The sequence below is a fragment of the Acanthaster planci genome, linkage group LG10 (assembly GCF_054643075.1).
Source record: "Acanthaster planci isolate LZ-2023a linkage group LG10, COTS_SCS, whole genome shotgun sequence".
Classification (NCBI taxonomy): Eukaryota; Metazoa; Echinodermata; class Asteroidea; order Valvatida; family Acanthasteridae; genus Acanthaster; species Acanthaster planci.
Window position 1 is genome coordinate 686,851 of NC_141786.1, and position 20,930 is coordinate 707,780.

Sequence of the window (20,930 nt, forward strand, 5' to 3'; positions counted from 1 at the left end):
ACAGGGAGGCAAGAGGACCATTTAGCATTACCTCATGTTTCTGAATTTACATTTTATTCTGTGGTGCTATTTTGGATAATAATTTAAATCAATCCTTGATATACATTTGTAAGAAGCTTGAAACTCGTCCTACGATTTGGCATTTGATTGTTAAAATTCCAAGCCCGTTATCTACCCTGAGCTCTACATGCAACATCAAACTCTCCCCATGTGTGTATTTAGACTCACCTATGGATCCACACGAGAACAGGTTTTGAATGTCATCTTGTCCCAGAATTCCATCTGCCAAAATAAGGTTACTTATGGACAACGATATGTCCTTGATATAGTAATACTGAGGCGCAATTAGTAAATGATTTCTGCCAGTCTGGTATCTATACTTAGAAAATTTATTCAAGGTGTTATGGTCCACTGGTAGAGATGGAACTCGTAAGCCGTTGACATAAACTGCAACGGCTTCAACGATGAGCTTCGAGAAATTGAACGTACACGCCACTTGGAACCAAGTCGATATGGGAACGATGGCGGTCACGTTAACGCTCACCGATAACTCTGTATTGTTATCTCGAACAGAGCATACTACGTGGTCATCGTACATGTACCACAGAATAAAACTGTATTCATATTCCTCATGTCCAGAATGAATAATAGTGATTCCCCTCTGACGTTTTTTTCGCTTGTCACACAATTTTAGCCAGACTGACCACGTAACACCATCTGACGTGCAGCTGCTTGGATCTGACACGCAGGTGTCGCTAAAATCACCGATATCAATGTAAGAATAGACAGGGTCACTGATGCAATGGCCTATTTGAAGTGCACAGGAATCTTCCACAACATCTGGAGCTGGTACCATATTCCAAACGTCATAGTTTTCCCATATGGATGGAAACAACATTCCACCATTGAATGTGGCAGTGGAGCAGCTATTTCCTCCTCTGATTTCCACCGTTCCATTATCTCCAAGAGACCACTGGTACACCATAGGTGGAGCTGTGATACATTAACCAAAACAAAGTGAAAGATTGGGTTCGTGGATTAACACTGTAATGTGACTGTCATGGGAGGAGATACCAGAGTGCATTTTTTCCTTATCAACACAGGGTTGTTTGGTAGGAACTGAACTCAGTTGCATGGTTCACAAACGACCGTAGTACGAAACGCTACCAAGAAAGTGGTGTCTCTCCACTGACATGGCTCTTTTCAACTGCACTCTAAAAATCAATGCTCAATATTGAGTACGATTACTACACTTTGAATAGTAAGAAGGGAACATGGTCGCCAGCTTGTGCAAAATTATTGCACAACATGAAAATATTTAAAAAGTGCCTATTTCTGATTAAATGTTGCACAGTGCCTGTGTTGAAGCTTTTTACGTGGCATTATTGGGTGAAACGTTTACTCCAAAACAACCATGTTCCCTTTTTACTCAATAACTGGGCAATTTTTACACAATGCAGATTTTACCCATGTGTTGAGTAACTTTTTTACCCAGAAATTGTGCTGTATTTATTACTCATTACTTATGTGTCAAAAAGTTTAATCAATTATTGTGCAACTTTGAAAAATAAATAAATTGCCGCATAGATTTTTGTTTTTCTGTTTTATTTGGGCAATATCAGTCAAAACAATAACTTCTCACAAAATACCAAAAACGGGCTTCTGTCTTGAAACTAAATTTGATTCATTCAAAGATATGAAGTTTCATCAGCAGCCATCTTTCTTAAACACGCCAAACATTTCAATCAGATCAGTAAACAGTTACTTCAATTTAAAATACTGAACGGTTTTTACAAATTTACAGAGAATGGTTTTCCGGCATTCTTAACACAGATAGTTTTAGTGCAATGTTTACCTTTCAGCTTCAAATTGCATGAAGCAAAATCTAAAACTAAAACATATTTTGAACTACGTTATGAACAAACAAATTAAAAAACACAAAAGTTCAAAACATTTAAGAGTGGCAAGATCCTTCCAACAATAAAAAGATAGGTATCTTAGTTATGAACGGTTTTGGCTACATTTTCTGTACCCTTCAGATTTTCGCCAGCAAATTTTTCATTATTACCTGTTATTGAGTTTTCACAACAAATTAATTGTGGTAACACTTCCTTTCGACCATTTTGAACATTTTTTTTTCATTTTCCCCCATAATGCTTCGGATTTCCATTACAACATTTGAAGTTCCAAATCAATAATGTTACCATTATTTTGAACGATTTTGACCAAATTCCAAATTTGCTTTGGATCTTCATTACGAATTAAAAGTGGCAGAGAAATTATGATCTTGTCACTTTGAATGACTGGCCATTTTCTTTTTGCCTGGTCTGATGTACATAACAGATTTTAAAGTGAGCCTGAGGCAGAACCAAACTTTATTTGTTTCTATCCGATTTCAATCAATTTCATCTAATTGAATCGAGGTTTATTAATGAGATAAAGACTGGTGGTTTTAACGAGGGATCCCATAGCCACGCTTTTAATTTAGGCTTGGAGAAATGATAAAATGCCCGAAAAGCTTTGACTGCCCCTGCCTCATGAGAGACAGGCACTTCAAACACAACACTGTCTATGAACTGCCATGAGGCATTTGCCTGGGTGGCATATTTCAAGTCTAGGACCTGGTGAGTTTTGTAGCACAGATCCCCCGCACTGAGGAGACTCTCACACTCAACGGGCTGCTTTTCCAAAATCACAAAGCACTGTGCTGGTTGAACTGTGTTTCCCCCAAGGGCCAAGATGAATGGTTATGTCTTCCTGGTGTCCATGGTATCTATGTAGTTGGTGATACTGACACCTTCCTGAAACAACAAACAATAGAACACAAATTACAGTTGGCAAAATATGTGTTGTTTCAAATGATAATTTCACTGAAATCAAATTGTGCACATTATAAAGAAGGGTGAGTCACTTTTTACAAACTCCTCAGCATGGACAGAATTAAGAGGACATGCTGCACTAGTTTACTCAGCAATTCCCTGGTATCAGTAATGATTCTGTGGACAGTTGAAGATGGTAATGATGACTCCTTTAAACGGTTGATGAATTCTGATGAATCTTCCTTTGCTTGATGGACCAGGGGTTCTGCAGGCTCATTGGTTTCAACATCACTATCGAATGGTTCAGGCTCATCTACTGAGTGTTCAATTTCTCCTCTACTTTCATAACGGAATGCAGCAGTCAAAATGAAGATCACCATGAGCACTCTCCAAACGTTTTTTAGCCACTATAATACACATTTGTCCACCTTGCCTGACCACAAACTGTTTTTGTTTTAGTTTTGGTGGTTATGTCATTTACTTTCAAGTGCTTCCACAGTAACTTAGAAGAGTTCACATCCTACAGACACTTAAAACATGAGTAAACCATAATGATAACTGACTCCAACACTCACACCTGCCACACGTTGATTGAAACGCTGCAAAAACTTTAAACGTTGGTTTGGAATCAGATACTTGATGGCATCTCTATCTATAAGCTCAAAGGCATCACCATCAATACCATTATCTATTGGGAAAAAGAAACAGAATAATTCAATCGAAACTTTAGCTGTCCTTCATATGAAAAGGGCTGTAATTTTAGATCCCCCAACAAAAATTACAACTGTACAACCTATGTGTAACTATAAGTATGCATGCCTAGTCCTACATGCATTTCTTCACAAAGGGCATAAAAACAGATTTGTGAATTGCATTTTGAATTTGTTTGCGTAAATATAATATAAGAAACAAATAATAAATGTAAGAATGCACATGATTTGAGTGCAAATATAACAATAGTATGACACCCTGCCTCTGTTTTGACACTGATGGAAGATCAGACGGACACAACAGTTCAAAAGTTCGGAAAGATTTCCATGTACAAAGTTCACTTATTTGTTCCCATAATGATTTGTCAGCCGCCAGAAAGCAATCACATGGAATTCTCTCCCAAAACAGAACGAATTGGGTTTTGCAAAATGAACAGTTTATGACATCCATGACCCTGGGATTATTCCTGAAGCCCGTTCCCCTTCCCCATTATTTGTTCCAACTTGAATGACCGACTGTTCCAGGGCAGTATGGTACTGTGGTAGGCCTAGTGTAGTGGTAGGCCTAATGGTGGCAATCCGATGCGCATATTTAGCGCACATGGAATTGTGTGGCCGCATACTCGTTAATTTGTCAACTTTGAACCAGGCTACATGTAATTAAATCTGTACATTTGTAGAAAGGATTCAAATATATTTTTTTTAGAAGTCCAATTTTTAAACTTACCAACAAATATAGGAATCAAATCCCCTAACCCCCCAGTCCTCGAGAATACTTCTAACGCCATCCATGTTCATGTCACCCGTAGCGCTGGTGTGCGCGTGTAAAAGCAATGCAAGATGATAGAAAGTGAAGAACTTTCCACGTGCGTCTTCTTACTACCTAGCTTGGTCATTTTTTAATTCTTCCCTGTTTTTACGCTTCTTGTGTTCAGTTGAGTACGTCCCGGAGTTCACTCTGGTCATATGCTGAGCATTAACTACCCATCAACTGTGAGTTTAAACGTTGTTACCTACTGTTGGGTAGTTATTAACTGTTCTTACTGTGTACACATTGTGACACAAGCGGGAAGTAACAAGATAATTCTCGTTTTAATCAAATTTGAGCAAAAATTACACAATTTCCTTACCCAACAAATTTACCCAACAAAAAATTACTCGTATTTTTTAGGGTGTGATGAGGGGGTGCTTTTGTTAAAATGCGTCTTTCCGTGTGCTCGTCAACACTTCCGCAAAGCTTTTGCGTATCGGTCAAAATCGCTCCTAGGTGCTATTTTTTCAGTACTACACGTTTGCTAAGGCCCCACAGAGTTGGGCATAAAATGGTCATACGTGATGCATGAAGGTTAAAGGTCACAAGTTACAAAACTGGCACCTGTGTAAGTATATATGTGTGTGCTTTTTGGTCACGATTGCGCAGAGGTATTTTTGACTTTGACCCTTGATTGTTTCACATACTTGTTCAATCGATCCACTATGCCTGACTTTCATTTTAGCAGTAGAACGAGAAGATCATATGTATTCGTTTTTGTTGCGTTGTTTAAGTTGCGCCGAACTCTCCTCTAGGAAGAAATAATATTCTGAGCACTGAGCAATTTCTTGTAATCTCCTTTGGTGATTTACTGTCTTCATTGAAAAAAAGGATATCAATTTTGTACCGTGACCAGTTTCTGTCACACAAATTTTGGTGACAAAATTCCTTTTGAGATTGCCTGTGCAACCAATGGTGATTCAAGCATAGTTTTGACAGTGACTTAAATGGTTGCATTCACTCACAAACAAATCTATAAGAAATATGTGAGAATGTTGTCGTTTATTTACACAAAATATTGTTACAACATGGTTAAAAATTGCAGTTGAATTTAGATGAAAAACGAATTCTCCATATGCACGCTTTTTGCCCCTCCTACCATGGGAAATTGCATAATACTAACAATCAATCTCAAGAGAATAATAGCTTGGGTATTTGCTATTCCATTTTTTTCCCAGGAGGGAATCAATCTGGAATAATTTCTAGACAAGAAGCCAGCCGTTTGTACTTCTTATAGGGGGAACTTCCAAAAAAATGGGCAGGCCTTCCTGGTCACTGAGCGGAGAAGCAAAGTTATGACATTTTGCATTTCAGGCGGAAGAAAACAAATACCCTAAATATGAACTGCGATATTTATATCATAAGTCGCAACCCTAGTGGTTCCTATACAGTTGAAAGAAGGTGGAAACATGCCGCAGGGATGCATTTGACAACGTGGTGAGCTTTCATGCCGTGACATTTATGGACGATGACAGAAAGGACGACGAATCCTCCCATATTTTTGTGTGTTTTATATTTCCCTCTGGACCAGCTAAATTCTGTCAGTTTTTTGTGCGTATTCTTTGGAGAATTTTTACCAGTTAGTAATTCTGTTTATTGTTACGAGAGACGTTTTGGGGTGTAAAGACGTAACCAGACGTCCATTGTCATTGAAATATCCGAACAATCACTTAAATTATCGAAATTTAAGTCCTCGATGACAATGGTTTTCGTCTGAAGGCGGCAGGGCAACATGCGGAAACTGTTACAGACACGCATGCGCAGTACCCACGCTCCTTTGCAAATGCAACTCCGAGCATTCCTTGTAGCCCATAAGTGGCGTGGAATTTGTTTTGTCCTTGCAGCACGTGCAGTGCTGGTAGTGGCCATCACTGAGGCTTTTCGTCTCTGTGTGTGCTGACTACTTGTGTTTAATAGATCTGTGCTCAGATATTGAGTAATACATGACGCAACCGTGTTGCATAGCGTTTTACCCGCAAACGACCACCTTCCCTTTTTATCACCACAAAGGGTAAGATTTTACGCAACGTTGGGTTTTTATTTTTTTGGTGTGAAGTCTATGTACAAAATAAGCGATACAGCAAAATTGTTTCCCTAAGTTATGAATATTTCACCAGTTCATCACTCAATGATGGTCAACAAACCAACTGAAAACATCATTACAAGCCCTGGGTGGGTGAGTTTGAACTCATCAAATGGAAAAACCTTTTTCCGTAATAATAGAATGCTTTTTTCTGCAAGTGATGTGGATAAACACATTAACGTTACCTGCCATTGCGACACACAAGGGTTCTTAACTTAAAACTATTGGGTCTTTAACTTGGCATCTTATCCAACAATAACCTTGTATTAAGCCAACAAAGGAGTACATTGCAAGCTGAGAGAAAATTTCACATAATCAATATATGCCGACTAATAAAATAGACAAAAATTTTTGCTTGCTGAACACAAATTCTTCTGACCCAAACCAGTCAAAAACACTACCGTTGAAGTCACTTCAACCAAGCATTTAGCTAAGCTGTAAAACCCGAAAACAGAAATATCAATTTGGAAGCCCTTTTTATCACCACAAAGGGTAAGATTTTACGCAACGTTGGGTTTTTATTTTTTTGGTGTGAAGTCTATGTACAAAATAAGCGATACAGCAAAATTGTTTCCCTAAGTTATGAATATTTCACCAGTTCATCACTCAATGATGGTCAACAAACCAACTGAAAACATCATTACAAGCCCTGGGTGGGTGAGTTTGAACTCATCAAATGGAAAAACCTTTTTCCGTAATAATAGAATGCTTTTTTCTGCAAGTGATGTGGATAAACACATTAACGTTACCTGCCATTGCGACACACAAGGGTTCTTAACTTAAAACTATTGGGTCTTTAACTTGGCATCTTATCCAACAATAACCTTGTATTAAGCCAACAAAGGAGTACATTGCAAGCTGAGAGAAAATTTCACATAATCAATATATGCCGACTAATAAAATAGACAAAAATTTTTGCTTGCTGAACACAAATTCTTCTGACCCAAACCAGTCAAAAACACTACCGTTGAAGTCACTTCAACCAAGCATTTAGCTAAGCTGTAAAACCCGAAAACAGAAATATCAATTTGGAAGCGCTGTCCAACATTTATCGTCATGCTATACCAATTATCATCATCCTATACCAATTACTTTTACCCGATATATATAAAGTGCACAAATCCCTGTCTGACATCATAAGCTGTTAAGTTTTATTCCTACAGTGTTTCCTTTTGCTAGTAAATAAAAACAAAAATGAAAAACCTCTGTATTGTCAACCTGTGGAATTTTTGAATTGCCTTAGTACTAGGAGTTCTAAAGAGCTATACTCCCTTTACAGCGCATTTACACTCAAAATGCAATGAGCTCGGTTGAAGAAAAACCCTGCTTAATTTTAATGGCTGCTTACAATGCATCATGGATAATTCATGAAGGCTCACGCATGTTAACCGTAAGATCCATTAAAAGATCATGGACACGATAATGGAAGTGGCTATTTGTGCATACAAAATTATGCGTGTATTTGTTTATGACGTTTGGTGCTGGCCGGTTCTTTATTTTCTCAAAAGTTTTATGTTTTTTCTCTTCATTGTATCCAGCAGCGAGCGCAAGTTGCTTCTCTGACAAGGTTCTTGTATTCCCTTATTAATAGTAGTTTTCTCCAGCTATATTCCTTTTACAAAGCAACTACATACAAAATGCAATTAGCTCGTAAAGGCGGCTTATCGTTTAGTGACATTGCCAATTTCTGGGAAGCCATAACGATGTCAGAGAGGCCGCTTGCGCTCGCTGGTAAATTCAATGAGGAGGAAAAACGTAACGTTTTTTGAGAAAAGGTATAAAAAATGCAACATTTAGTGTGCTGAAATGACCACTTCCATCATTGTGTCCATGATGCTTTAATAGATCTTAAGTTAACATGACTGAGCCATCAATAAATTATCCATGATGCATTGTAAGTTAGCTTAACTTTAATGCCAGCTTGCTTACAATGCATCATGTTTTTCAGTGGCGAGGAAAGCCATTATTGAAATAATTGCACTTAATAAAAATAGAAAGTAATTTTACTAGTTGACGTATGTTGGTAGTGAGTTGGGAGGGGCAAAATGGGTATTCTGGGGTTGAAACGATCGTCCATTGATGACAAATTGTGACAATCTTTACATACCCGAATTTCCCATTTTAGTAGTTCTTAAGAGCTGTACCCTCTTTACAACGCAGCTACATTCAAAACGGAGTGAGCTCGGTTGAAAAAAAAACTTCCTTAATGCATCATGGATAATTCATGAGGGTTCAGTCATGTTTACCGTAAGAACCATTAAAATATCATGGACACGATAATGGAAGTGCTTATTTGAGTGTACTAAATGTTGCGTTAATTTTTTTATGCCTTTGGTGCAGGACAGTTTCTTTATTTTATGAAAAATAGTGTTATATTTTTAACGTTCATGGTATCCAGCAGCGAGCCCAAGTAGCCTCTCTGATATTATTCTTGTTTTCTAGGAATTGACAGCGTCCCCAATGAATGTTGAAACCGCCTTTCCGTTGCGAAGTCAAACATTGTATCACAAATTATTGAAAATTTGAGACCTTCTTGATTTGGGACCCAAATTTGTTCAATTTGTAGGTCAGCCAAATTTGTTCAAACAAATCCAATTCGTTTTTATTAATATTAATAACTGAATCCTTTTGCACAGCTATCATACAGTGACTTTTTGACGATGCAATGTTCGTTGCTTGTCAAATGTTTTAGTAAGTGGAAAAGGTTAACATGTTCCAAGATGACTCCGACAGCCACGATCGATTTTTGTAGGAGTATATGTGTATGTGTTGCGTTTGGCAATTAAGCTGTCATTGCACTGATGAACTCGTTTTCTTTAGTAACAATACAAGCATGAACAACAATGAAATAATAATGACATTAACCCATGTACAATTTTATGTAAATTCGTTTTTATGAAAAGTAACATTGTTTTTACATATTCAACGACTTACTTTCGCGAGCGCCGTAGAGTTGAAGCATCCACGCTATCCATGTCACAGAAATGAGAAACGCTAACACAAGATACATGGTGAAACACCAAGCGACAGTCTTCTCCTTAGACTAGCTTGGCCTCTGAGCTGCCAATCCACGGTACCAGTATGGAACAGCAACGGCAAACTCTCACGCACATATACTGTTCTTGTAAAATGACTCACCGTTATGTTGCTTTTCAGGGCTACAATCAGCAGCAGAACGTAATAGGCAATTACCCGTTTCTATCGGCTCAAAGCCCGTCACGTGGATGGTTTTCATTACTGACAAATTACCAAAAGGTTTGAAACACTTGGCAGGTTTCCAAAGAAGTTTGGTGCAGAAGAACTGGTGTTGTCCGACAGGCATGCGCAGAAACACAAATAAGTCTGGATTTCAGAGTCAGCTGAACTTTACATCTGCATTGCTGTACGTAGTCCATTTTATCACAATGCGCGATGCGAGCTTTAAGAGTTGCCCCAAGGGCTGTTTAAAAAAATCATGAGCTAAATCAGTGCTCCAAGAGCTCATGCCCAAAGTAAAGGAACAGCGATAAGTGTGAGTGAGAGAGACAGATTTAGCTTCGCCATTTTGTCTCCGTATCCTCCATGAGAAGCAGAAAAAAAGTCTGCAGTACTACGGAGTCTTACATAGGACAAAACTGGAGAAAATGGCCTGCTATTCACCTAGGCGGATACGATTGTGGCAGCCTACATTTAGGTTCACTTTTCATGCTTTATTACTTAATACTAACGCATTTATCACTACAGTACCGTTTGGAAGTGTATTTAGGACATGAATGAATAAAAAAAAAATCGCCCGGGTGGAATAGTATTTCGTCCTGACATATTTCGCCCGGTTGGATTAGTACCTTGCCCTGGCTGATTAGTTATTTAGCCCAGGCGGATTAAAGATCGCCCACGAGAAATACTAATTCACCTGGGCGATTTTATTCTTATTCATTCATGTCCTAAATACACTCCCAAACGGTACTGTAGTAATAAACGCGTCAGTAGTGAGTAATAGAACATGAAATTTGACCCTGATGGTGCGCTGCCAAAGTGAGAAATAAAATGCAAAGACTTTTTAATTTGTAATTATTTGTAGTTCATTTACGGCTTCAGAAATTACCTCCGAATGGCTTTTGCCAAATATTAAAGAGTGTATTTATAAAACTTAAAAACTGCCTGGACTGAAAGAGAAATATCGCGCAAAAAACGTAGCTCTAACGTTAATGGCGACTATTGCAAATTTAGTGTTCTTGCTCACATATGACAAGTTAAAGATATTAATTCATGATACAATAGTGATGCATGTAGAAGATCGAAACAAATTTCAACAATTTGAGAGTTAAAAAATAATCATTTCAGTGGCACAATTGTCATGTAGGAATTCTTAAGTATTATGTGGTCTTTGCTGAAACAACATTACAGCATCGAGCCAGCTCAACTGAGTTTTCAACCCATCAACCATAAGAAGGCAACCTTCCCGACATTAGCTATTCTCTTTCTAACAAGTGCATTTAGTGAAAATAAATGTGCAGGAATAAGAGGAGGCCTGTAAACGACAATACATTACGTGTATGAAACAATATATGGGATGAAGAGCTCGCCCAACATTGTTTTGGTCATTAATTGCTTGGAATGTCAGGAATTTTTTACAGGCACCTTGGGGGATGTGTTTGGTAACAATACTCCTACGTGTGTAAAGGGGTTGGACATGTAAGGGGGGAACCCTCCATCCCATATCTTGTTTGGTAAGTGAAGGGTCGTTAATACGTGGAATTAGCTATTGATCGATCCTTTGAGGAACACAGCAAATTCAGGTGAGCTTTTTACTTTACTCAGTTACAGTTTACATGTCACAGTCACGCACTGTTGGTAGTTCAGGAGTGGTAAAGAGTTATGATTTCCTAAATGAAAAGTAATGCCAGATATCACAGACATAAAAAATTAGTTTAAGCTTGCCCACGAATCAGGTATGACTATTTAATAATTTATAAACTTCAATAGTATGACGAGTCTTCTGCTTTGGGAACTGAATAAATGTTTTTTTAAATGTTGTAATTTGGCAAAGGCAACAATGATTAAAGTGTCATCTTAGAAACAGGGAATCTAGTTGTTTAATAGCCCCTATTTTGCCGGGGGGTTTTCTTCTTCTTCTTGTCTTTTTTTTCTTTTCTTTAAAAGAATTTTTTTTAATTCACACATGACAAGCAGCAAACAGAGGAATCGTATACGAAACTGCGTCCACTTAGCTGCATATTCACACAGACAGCCGGTACCATATGTCTATATTATAGAAAGCGTGTTGTCCATTTCTAATAGATACGAGGTCTTCCGTAAGGCAGGAGATTTAACTCTCAAATGATATCAACAATGCTTGTCCAAGGACAGATCACTCACTTTTGCTTTGCCTATAGTTGCCTGTCACGAATGGGTATTGAATGATTGCTTCAATTACCGAGAAAATAAATGTAATGTCAGCATGTAGTATCATGTTGTATTGGTAGAATTATATTGCGGTGCAGGCACTGAAAAATTTACACCCAACGAGCAGAAACTGCTGCTCCGTTGAGTAAAAAGGAAACTGTTAATTGTGCTACGCTTATTTATTTCATGTTTGCATGAAGCCATTTTTGTTGTTATGGAAACGTTAATGGCTTTAAACAAATAACCAGTATTGCCGACTATACACAAATTTTATGACTTATTTAGCTACTGCAAGATTATTAACATAGAAATTAACATTGTTTCTGTTACTATTATAATATAATATTTTTTATGTTATTGTTAGTTTATTAACTCAATGCCCAGTTTGAAATAGAGACTATTTGTAGAAATCATGGTATCCACTCAGGCTACTGGAATTCGGTCAGAAACGAGAATTCATTAAAAAGAGGGGATGCATAATATTTCTGGGCAAGTTTATTTATACTGAGACATCTTTCATCATCACTGGTGATAAAAAGTCTTCAAAACGACATAAAAGTTAGGCATAAGTGATTTGACCGGTTTCATCATAGCAACAATTGTCTAGTGCACAGACAAAACTTCTTTCATTTTCTGCAAGTTTAGAACTTCAGTCTTCATTTAAATTGACTGATCAATAAGTCGTAATTTCAGTTTTATTCTACCATTGACGAATTAGACGTGTTCGAAGTCTACCTTAGGAATTTTTGTGTTTGGGTTAGTGCGTCCAATCTGGTGCCAACAATTTGCTACAAATCATGAAAACATTCCACAAATTATCAGAACAAATTTCTGAAATAAAAAGGTGGTATAAAAGGTGGAAAACAGACAGTAGGTCTAGCCTACGTAAGTCTGCAAGGACATGTTTATGCACACCCAACAAGTTGATCCCCTCCTCTTATCCTGTTTTGTTGAGTAGGCCTAAACTTCTAAATCAACTTTAACACCCTGGCTTAGGTAGATTTTTAAGCTCGAATCTATCTTTTAAACAAGTTATGCCCGAGTGCAGACAATCTGTCTACGACAATACCAATAATTAGCACCACTAGTACCTCCATATTTTTGTGGGTTGGCGTTTCTTTCTTGCTTCGCCTTTGCCGCGCTCAATTTGACGGATGCTACCCTTGGAGACCACAAAGCAATCCTTGACAGGTTCTGGTTGCCAAGGCTCTGAAAAGCAACGTTTAATAACATGATGATTACCTGTCAGATTTCAAGCAGCTACATGTTTACTTATGAGTTACAAACGCACAAGGTCATGTTTTGTAATGAGCTTGCGATAGCACAAACCAGCATGATTCGATATTTGGTAGATTTACAGACAGACATTATGTGGTACCACACTGTTAGCAAGACTGAAACAAACGTCCTTTAGGGAAGCGCCCCGGTAGTTTCAAACTACCACATTTTCGTAATTTTAGAATAACTTTTTAATTTTCGTTGGGTTAAGCCGTGGAGGATGGACACACTTCCTCCGTGGTTAAGGTGAAATTTCTTGTAATCCTCAAGCTACCAGTGTGCTTCAAGACTGCCAAGTCCCATTAACCTACTACCATAGGTTTGTAGCTCTATGCTACTACCAACCACTGCAGAGTACGGACTGTTGAAAGATCAGTATCCGCTAGGGGCACATATGCATTGCTATCAGAAACTGGATCTCATTATTTACAGACATGTGCTGATTGGTCACGGCTATTTGGGTGAGTATACTGTAGCGTGTCCTACGGATCAGGGTTCGACGCTAGTATAGATTCACACATAGCCAAAACTCGCTGTTCTGGTCACGAAATCTCTGTTTTATTGCTGTAGCGTCCACAACAATGTGTTTTTCAGACAAGCTCTAAACATGGCGCCCCTCGGCAGGGACTGCGCAGGCGCGAGGCGGGAAAACCGCAGACCGTTTGCATACCAGCGGGGGCAGCCAGCCAACTCCATGCGGGTCCGAACTGGCGCCCCCACCGGCCGGACCCGCCTGCGCTACAATACTGTTCTTCCACAGGAGCATAATAAACCTGAGGGATGTTTTGGCAGCCATAAAACAGTCGTACAGGTTCATCGGTGCCGGGAACTGACCTGGTAGTTAAAAAATCCTCGCTGCAGAGTGTTATATTGTGGGTGTGGCTGCTCGTGGCGCTTAAAATCATAAATTAGTACGTTTCTAAGGCCAAGGGTATAAGTCATGTTTCTGCTCAAATGATTCCTTTTGTTGGCACGGCAATAGCGCGTCGTTTAGCGTGATTTGGTTCGGCAAATTGAATTCGGCACTACAAGCCACTTAGCTCGACAGGGTATGCCGAGCCATCGCCATTATGTTGCGCTATAGTTGTTCTAAATGAAAGTGGCTCGACGCTGCTCTGTGGAAGTTCGACGTTTGGCATAGTTGCCACGCTGTCGCCGCGATATTGCCACACTCATTTCAATTAAGTGCGGCACAAAGTGGCACGGTGCTTAGCCTTGGCCTAATACTAATATAACGGATCATGCATCTAAGGCAACTGGGTTTGGCTGAGGGGGCGGGGCAACATGTCATCAGGTGGTGTTAACTCGCGCTTGTAGGGCCAATAATGTTCTTACTTTTTCATTTTGGCGACAAAATGAAATGAGTTCTAACATTTCAGCCATGGTGATATGCCTGTTCAACGTATCCTCAACAGGTCCTGAAGTTGATAAAAAGGCCGCAATTTGAAAACAAACATCAACACACAGCAACAACCTCTTTGAAGGTCACATAAGGGCTTATGTACTTTAATCAAGGCCCGTACTTGACGGGTCAGTTATTATGCAGTTATTATTCTGAAAAGAGCTTTGAAAAAAAAACAACAGGCAAACCAAACTGAAAATTAACAGCAGTAAAAAGGCGGTTAAACATCTAGAATGGTTTGGTTACATGGAAATCAAACTGGACCGTTCGTTTTTAGAAAATAATATCGTATTGCCACTAGCCCACGCAAAACATGTATACCCCACTCCAAACAAAGCACAGGCCAAGGGATTAATTAAATAAGAACCATCCTTCGCATTTCAAGTCAAATATGAACGGATAAATAACTACGATTTTTACAAATTGCACATTTCTTCGGTGTCAGTTAAATCTTATAACATAATATTGTAATTATTATTATCATTAAAACTTTCAAATCTGGCCTCCCGTGAGAAGAGAGGTAAGATTCAATTAAATTTACTGTCGCCTTTTGCTCCTCATATAAAAAGAGATGTCCAATCTCCAAGATATTTAGTGACTGAGAAGAAGGAATGTATTTAGGAGCCTAATAACTTAAAAATACTAATAAACCTAATACAACATAAAAATACTAATATTCCGTACCTATTGTGCAAAACGGTAGTTTTTGTTTTAGGTTGTCCGAAAAAGTCGAATATAATAATAAATTTATTCAACATTCCTAAGCGTCTGGTGCAGAGTACATCCAACTGCAGACCGGTATCCTCTTCCTTTGGTGTATTTAATCTTGCTTGTACGTTTTTACATGTATTACATATAAGTGGTACGTAAGTTTGTCAATCAGCAAACATTGAGTGAAGGACATTATAAATTCTAAGTAAAAATGACATAAAATTGCATCGGTAGAGGTGGAAACCATTGTTGTTCTTTGGTTTCCCATTTACAAAAATTTCACAGAATAGGACTAACGCCCACCCTTGTCTGAAGTTATAAACAGACTTGCACCACTCCAATAAGTAACAAATACAGTGCAATTTGCCAACCAGAATTAGACGCCATTACTGCGATGGCAAAACGCTCATGGACAGGTGGTACGCGCGCTGTAGATGCCTCTTCAACCACTAGGGTGTCATGATTTGCCAAATGCACGCGCGCGTCAAGCTGAGGAATTTGCGTGTGAGTGCGGTGCCCCCGCAGTTACGACGTTAAATTTGATAAGGCTATGGGCCCCGAGCTGGACCAAGAGAGGGCGCTTTTTCAGAGGTGCCTTTCGTGTCCCGTACGTAGTCTCGAGACTACGTCTCATAGATGACCTCCGAACGTAAGGACCGGTAGTGGGTAATATTTCTGGAAGAGTCCTGCCGAGTGTATGTAAAATTTAATGTGGAAATGATGTCCGCTCAGTGCACAAATCAAGTAAGAGCTGGCATATTTGGCTTCTTCTTCATTACCAAAAAACTTCACCATAAATTGTTCATTTATCTAAAACTTAACACAATAACCACTGATTTGACATAAATCGCCGTAACAGAATTTATCAATTAGACAAGTGTTCTTCTTAACTAATTTTCAAAGCGGTTCTCACAGTATTGCATTTTTTCGGCTCTTGTTGGGCTTCAGTTCTACCCTGCGTGGATTACAATCTCAAAGTCCAAGTGGCATGCGGCCACTGGCCAAAGAACAGTACCAGGCAAACTGCGTGGGCAGCCTCGTTCGATGCGTCCACCGAAACAGGGCCTTCGACTTCGGCACTGCCGGGCCCGTCTGCGATGCTGGCCGTACCAATTGTTGGGAAAATTCCTACTTCTTCGAGGCTTGGTGAGTCCAGTGTTCCCTTCCCTGTAAATCCCCTATGTATATCCCCTTCGCCTGTTCCAGTTACTCCCGTTTCGGGCAATCTACTAAGTACGACCCAAGCTTCAGTGGCCACGACTTCGGTTTCTTTGTCTTTTAGTCCCGCTCCTTCTATCGCCTCACGTGACCACACTACTTTGACTAGCGTTTTCGAGAATCTTGGAATGGGGGTATACAGGGCAAATTCAGGGGTAAAAAAAAATGGAACGGGGAGTTTGTCGAGTTTGGGTCCCTTTTACGACCAGTCCGTACTGCGTATCCAAGTGACTGCGTGTGCGTGTTCATGATCAGCTCGCCCGAGTTTCCGACGCGGTACGTTCGACCCCATGCTCCGGCAGTTCGCATTACGTCCATAGAACAGTGGACATCAACATTTCTAGTTTTTGCCTCACTTTATCTGATGCGGCATCCAGGCCGTGCGCAAAAGTTGCTTAAGTACGCCGACACCATTCGCTCCGTAGCATTTCGTCGGCCAGGTTTTGGTTGGCGCGATTATTATAGTCAGTTTTGCCAGCGGCAAGCACGCATGCCTGAGCGTTCATTGGCAAGCATCAATGCCGAGCTGTGGATCACGCTGGCAGGTGCCCCCGTGGCTGCACCGTACAGTTTTCAAACCTTTGCTAACAGATCAACAGTGTGGCCTTGTCACAGGTAGTGACCAAGCCAACATCGGCATCTGTTTTGACTTCAACCGCGGGTACTGCTCTCGACTCGCTTGCCGCTTTGCCCACACTTTGCCAGTCGCGTCTTGACGAGGTAGCCCCGAACCACTCGGGGTACAGCCAACCCTATCGCTACCAATACATATCACCAGTATGCTTCCCTTTCTCAGCACCTACCTTAACCGACAACTTGCTCAGGAAGTGATTGATGGTTTTCCTTTCGGATTTCGTTTGGTTACTCTGGACCACGAGTTGGTACTGGCCCGTAATTTTCGATCAGTTCGCGACAATCACGCGTTGTTACAGGAAAAAAATCGATGGTGAAATTCGTTTGGGCCTAATTGCTGGTCCTTATTCTATTACTCCTTTACCAAACTTGCGCTTTTCTCTTGTAGGTCTGGTACCCAAACAACCACGAAGTCAATTTCGCATGATTCGCAATCTCTCTTCCCCATAGACGACTCGGTAAACGAACACATTGATCCTGCTCTAACTGCCGATAGTTGCACTAGTTTGGATGAAGCAGTCACTTTGGTTTCTAGTATCGGTCCCGGTGCAGTCATGGCCAAATCTGACATAACGTCAGCATTTCGCTTGCTACCGGTTCATCCAGATGACTATAATCTACATGGGTTCCAATTTAATAGATCATATTACAATGATAAATGTATGCCCATGGGCTGTTCCATATCGTGCGTAACGTTTGAGCGGTTAAGCACATTCCTTGAATATCATGGGCGCTGAGTGGCAGCTATACAGACAACATCATACATTAACTAATATAAAAAGTGCAGGACAGGCCACGTGCTCTTTACCGCATTTTAGGTATTTGCCAATCACATCGATCCACGCAGTGATCAACGCCAGCTAAGCCGTCGAGCTGTGTTCGATGTGAAACAAGTGAGGCTTCAGAAGTGGTGGAATCTCACACTACGACCGTACTTCAAGGCTCAACGTACCGAGAGATACCTTTTCGTTGCCAGAATGGGCTTCCAGTGGTTGCTGTCTGTTTTTCTTCTGGTTGGACTGGCCTCCAACTTTGCTGCAGGATGCTGTCTGAGTCACTGCCTGAAGTGTCCTCCGCTGTGGACCCTCTACGATGGCCACTGCTACCGTTTCTTCGGGATTCGGAAGACATTCCATGAAGCTGAGAGCCACTGCCAGCAGTTTACTGAGGGAGGGGAGGGCCATCTTGTTTCCATTGCCTGTGAAGAGGAAGATGACCTGATGTTTGAGATGTGGGAGTCCTTAACAATGTCACCGACCGCCACCTCAGACTTGAACTCCGTATGGCTCGGCCTGACTGACGCGTCAAACGAGGGGCAGTTCGTTTGGATCGACCGGGCCACCGTCTCTTACACTGACTGGGGGGACGACGAACCGAACGACTGGGGCAACGGTGAAGACTGCACCACGTTGCGCTTTCACGCCACTAAGGGTCGATTTTGGAATGACAAACCCTGCTCGACAGAGTTGCCATACATCTGTAAGATGACTGCCACCAGTTAAATTATGTGCCTAGGTATGGACGACAACATGTGCTGCGACGATTGGACTGTCTAAGAAATAAAAGATTGATACTCTTGTGCAGTTTCATTTCAAGACTTATGTTAACCAATGTCGGTTTCAAGTAGTGCTCCGCAAGTTAAACAGACTTTTAAAATCGAGGGTGTTTTCTGGTTACGGGCTTATCAACATGTTTAGAATTCTTCAAATTTTACATTTGTTATTTCAAGTTTGTCTTAATATTCTAAGAACTATGGGGAACGAACACATAATTAGCTAATCCCTCTGCTCTTGAGAAAGGCAGCTCTATGCGCTCTAATGAAAAGGAAATAACGAACACTGACTAAGGATTGTCTTTAAATTGCGACAGCCCCCATAGAAATATTTTTCAGAATCTTGGTTATCACACTGTAAAGCGTACGTACTTCAATCAGGTAATCAACCTGTTATCAAGTAAAAGAAACTGGCACTTGGATTAGTTCTCTTTTCAAATTTGTTTTTAATCCGTTGAAGTATACGAGTGCTGGTTGAAGATTTGGACCCATATTTATGGTAATATAATGATAATATCAGATTTAAAGTCTTGCAACCAGCAAAAGATTATCCTGTGTATCCATTTAAAAGTAGCAATTCAATTGATCTAAAATGCTAGGGTAAAGTACAAAACCACATTCTCAAAGAATCATCTTTAAACTAACCTCAGGGCAATAGGGAATTATCCATTTTCCTGAAACAGTCATTTATCGCTGATCAAATCAAACAGTAATTAGATTCACTTCTTTTTAGTCTCATCTGCTTGGTGTATATCCCGGTTTGTTTCACATTAGAAGATTTTTAACTAATATCCGATTTCATAATACTAGATTAAAATATTCATAATATTAATGGTAATCATGCTAATATTCGCATTGTGTTTGTTTTTCTTTTCAAAAGAATAAAATCTGCAAATACCGGTGCAATTGGAGAAGACTGAGGGGATAAATATTAAGGATTTTAATATTCTTTTCCAGCATTATTCACGACAATGGCTCCCTCGACAAGAAAATCCAGGAAAAATTACAGAAAAAGCAGTCACTATAAGCATCTGCTTGGTCATGTGATTAACATAAGACCAAAACAATCTACCTGTCAATTAAAAGAGAATGTGTTAAGCAAATTTATCAATATTTTTTGATTGGAAGTACGCCCATGACTCCAAATGCACAAAACACATTATCGAGGCACCAAGTTGTTTTACGAGTGATCCTTGTACTCACCTATGAGTATCACATGGTAAAAGAGTAAAAAAAAATAGAGGTTCTTAAGATCGGGGCTAACCAGTAAAGAGGACTTTATTCTAAAAAGACAACCCAGATTGTGTTTCGGTAACGTTTTGTATAAGGAGCTTTCTCATTAGGGCCAGGGCTGGAGACCAATCTGTAGGACACTCAAGGAAGGGCCAAAGCTTCACCAAGGAAAGGGGAGACCAGTGTGGTAACTTTAAATGATCTGAGGTCCTGGGCGCTATATAGATTAGACTGGCGCACTTTAACTACGGTGGCCAACTGTGAGAGGAGAAAACACCAAACAACGCCACGCATGAAATCTTGAAAAATTCCAAATGACCATGGATCGAAGCAAATGGAAAAAAATAGATGCAAGTATCATTAACGATACGTTCAAGAAAAACACGTTTCTTGTCTCTCCAGATGTCATGCTTAGAACCAGGCCATCTCGACTTCCATATCCTAAATTTCAGTGCCAAATTACTTAACTTTATTGATACCCTAAACATGTTTACCGTTTAAACAATATACAGTCCTGGATACGGTTTCTAACATTCATGAGGAAAAGGATATCTGATATGCAGGTACTGACAGATGGTGGTAGATACAGAGGTAGAAAATTACTAGTAATTTATAACTTCATGGCTGTTTCTGTCCTATTGATAAATGAGGGGAAGTAGATGTGTTACACGGGAGTCCAAATGTCCAACCAGAAAGCTAACTTCTGACATAAATCAGTACTTGAAGAACCAATCTTTTTGCCTGCTTAACAACAAAATTTGGGGTTGGAATCCACTTTAGAAAGGGGTGTAACAATCCCTCCCCCCCCAAAAAAAAGCCATCAAGTTTTTTTTAAGCGCTGAACAAAATTAGTAAGGGCCTAACTCCGCCCACTGTTCAAGGAGACCTATGCAATTCATCACTATGAATAAATTATCTTGGGCAAGCTGACACACTTTAAAATATTCCAATTAAGACGTTTTAGCAATTAGGCGTGTTTTCAATGTTACACAATCTTTTTTGCTTTTCAAAACTGGAGACGAATTTTGCACACCAAAGAAAGATTTTAGAATAAAAGAATAAATTCAGAAGGGAGCAACTGCAAATTCCATGTAT

The 20,930-nt window shown here is 39.8% G+C and overlaps 1 protein-coding gene, 1 long non-coding RNA gene and 1 pseudogene across 3 annotated transcripts in view; 1 reads left to right on the forward strand and 2 right to left on the reverse strand.

Annotated features, from left to right (window-relative positions):
* The window catches only part of LOC110988932 (adhesion G protein-coupled receptor L1-like), a 32,814-nt gene extending 15,025 nt beyond the window's left edge, over positions 1–17,789 (reverse strand). The window contains exons 1-3 of one of the 2 annotated variants that reach the window (XM_022252924.2): positions 17,221–17,789; positions 12,900–13,017; positions 229–993 (exon numbers count right to left, since the gene is read on the reverse strand). In XM_022252924.2, the coding sequence (XP_022108616.2) occupies positions 229–985 (757 nt within the window). In that variant the 5' untranslated portion in view covers positions 986–993; positions 12,900–13,017; positions 17,221–17,789. Of the gene's footprint in view, positions 1–228; positions 994–9,357; positions 10,106–12,899; positions 13,018–17,220 lie in introns of those variants that run through there. The other variant, XM_022252923.2, reaches the window with a different exon arrangement.
* LOC147797550 (uncharacterized) lies at positions 2,615–6,786 on the reverse strand. Its single transcript, XR_015426733.1, has 3 exons — positions 4,257–6,786; positions 3,395–3,507; positions 2,615–2,801 (listed from the first exon to the last, which is right to left on the reverse strand). It is a non-coding gene; the product is annotated as an uncharacterized LOC147797550 (long non-coding RNA).
* A 76-nt stretch (positions 17,790–17,865) lies between the features above and the next one.
* Positions 17,866–19,449, forward strand: LOC110988934 (alpha-N-acetylgalactosamine-specific lectin pseudogene; annotated as a pseudogene).
* The last annotated feature ends 1,481 nt before the right edge of the window (positions 19,450–20,930 follow it).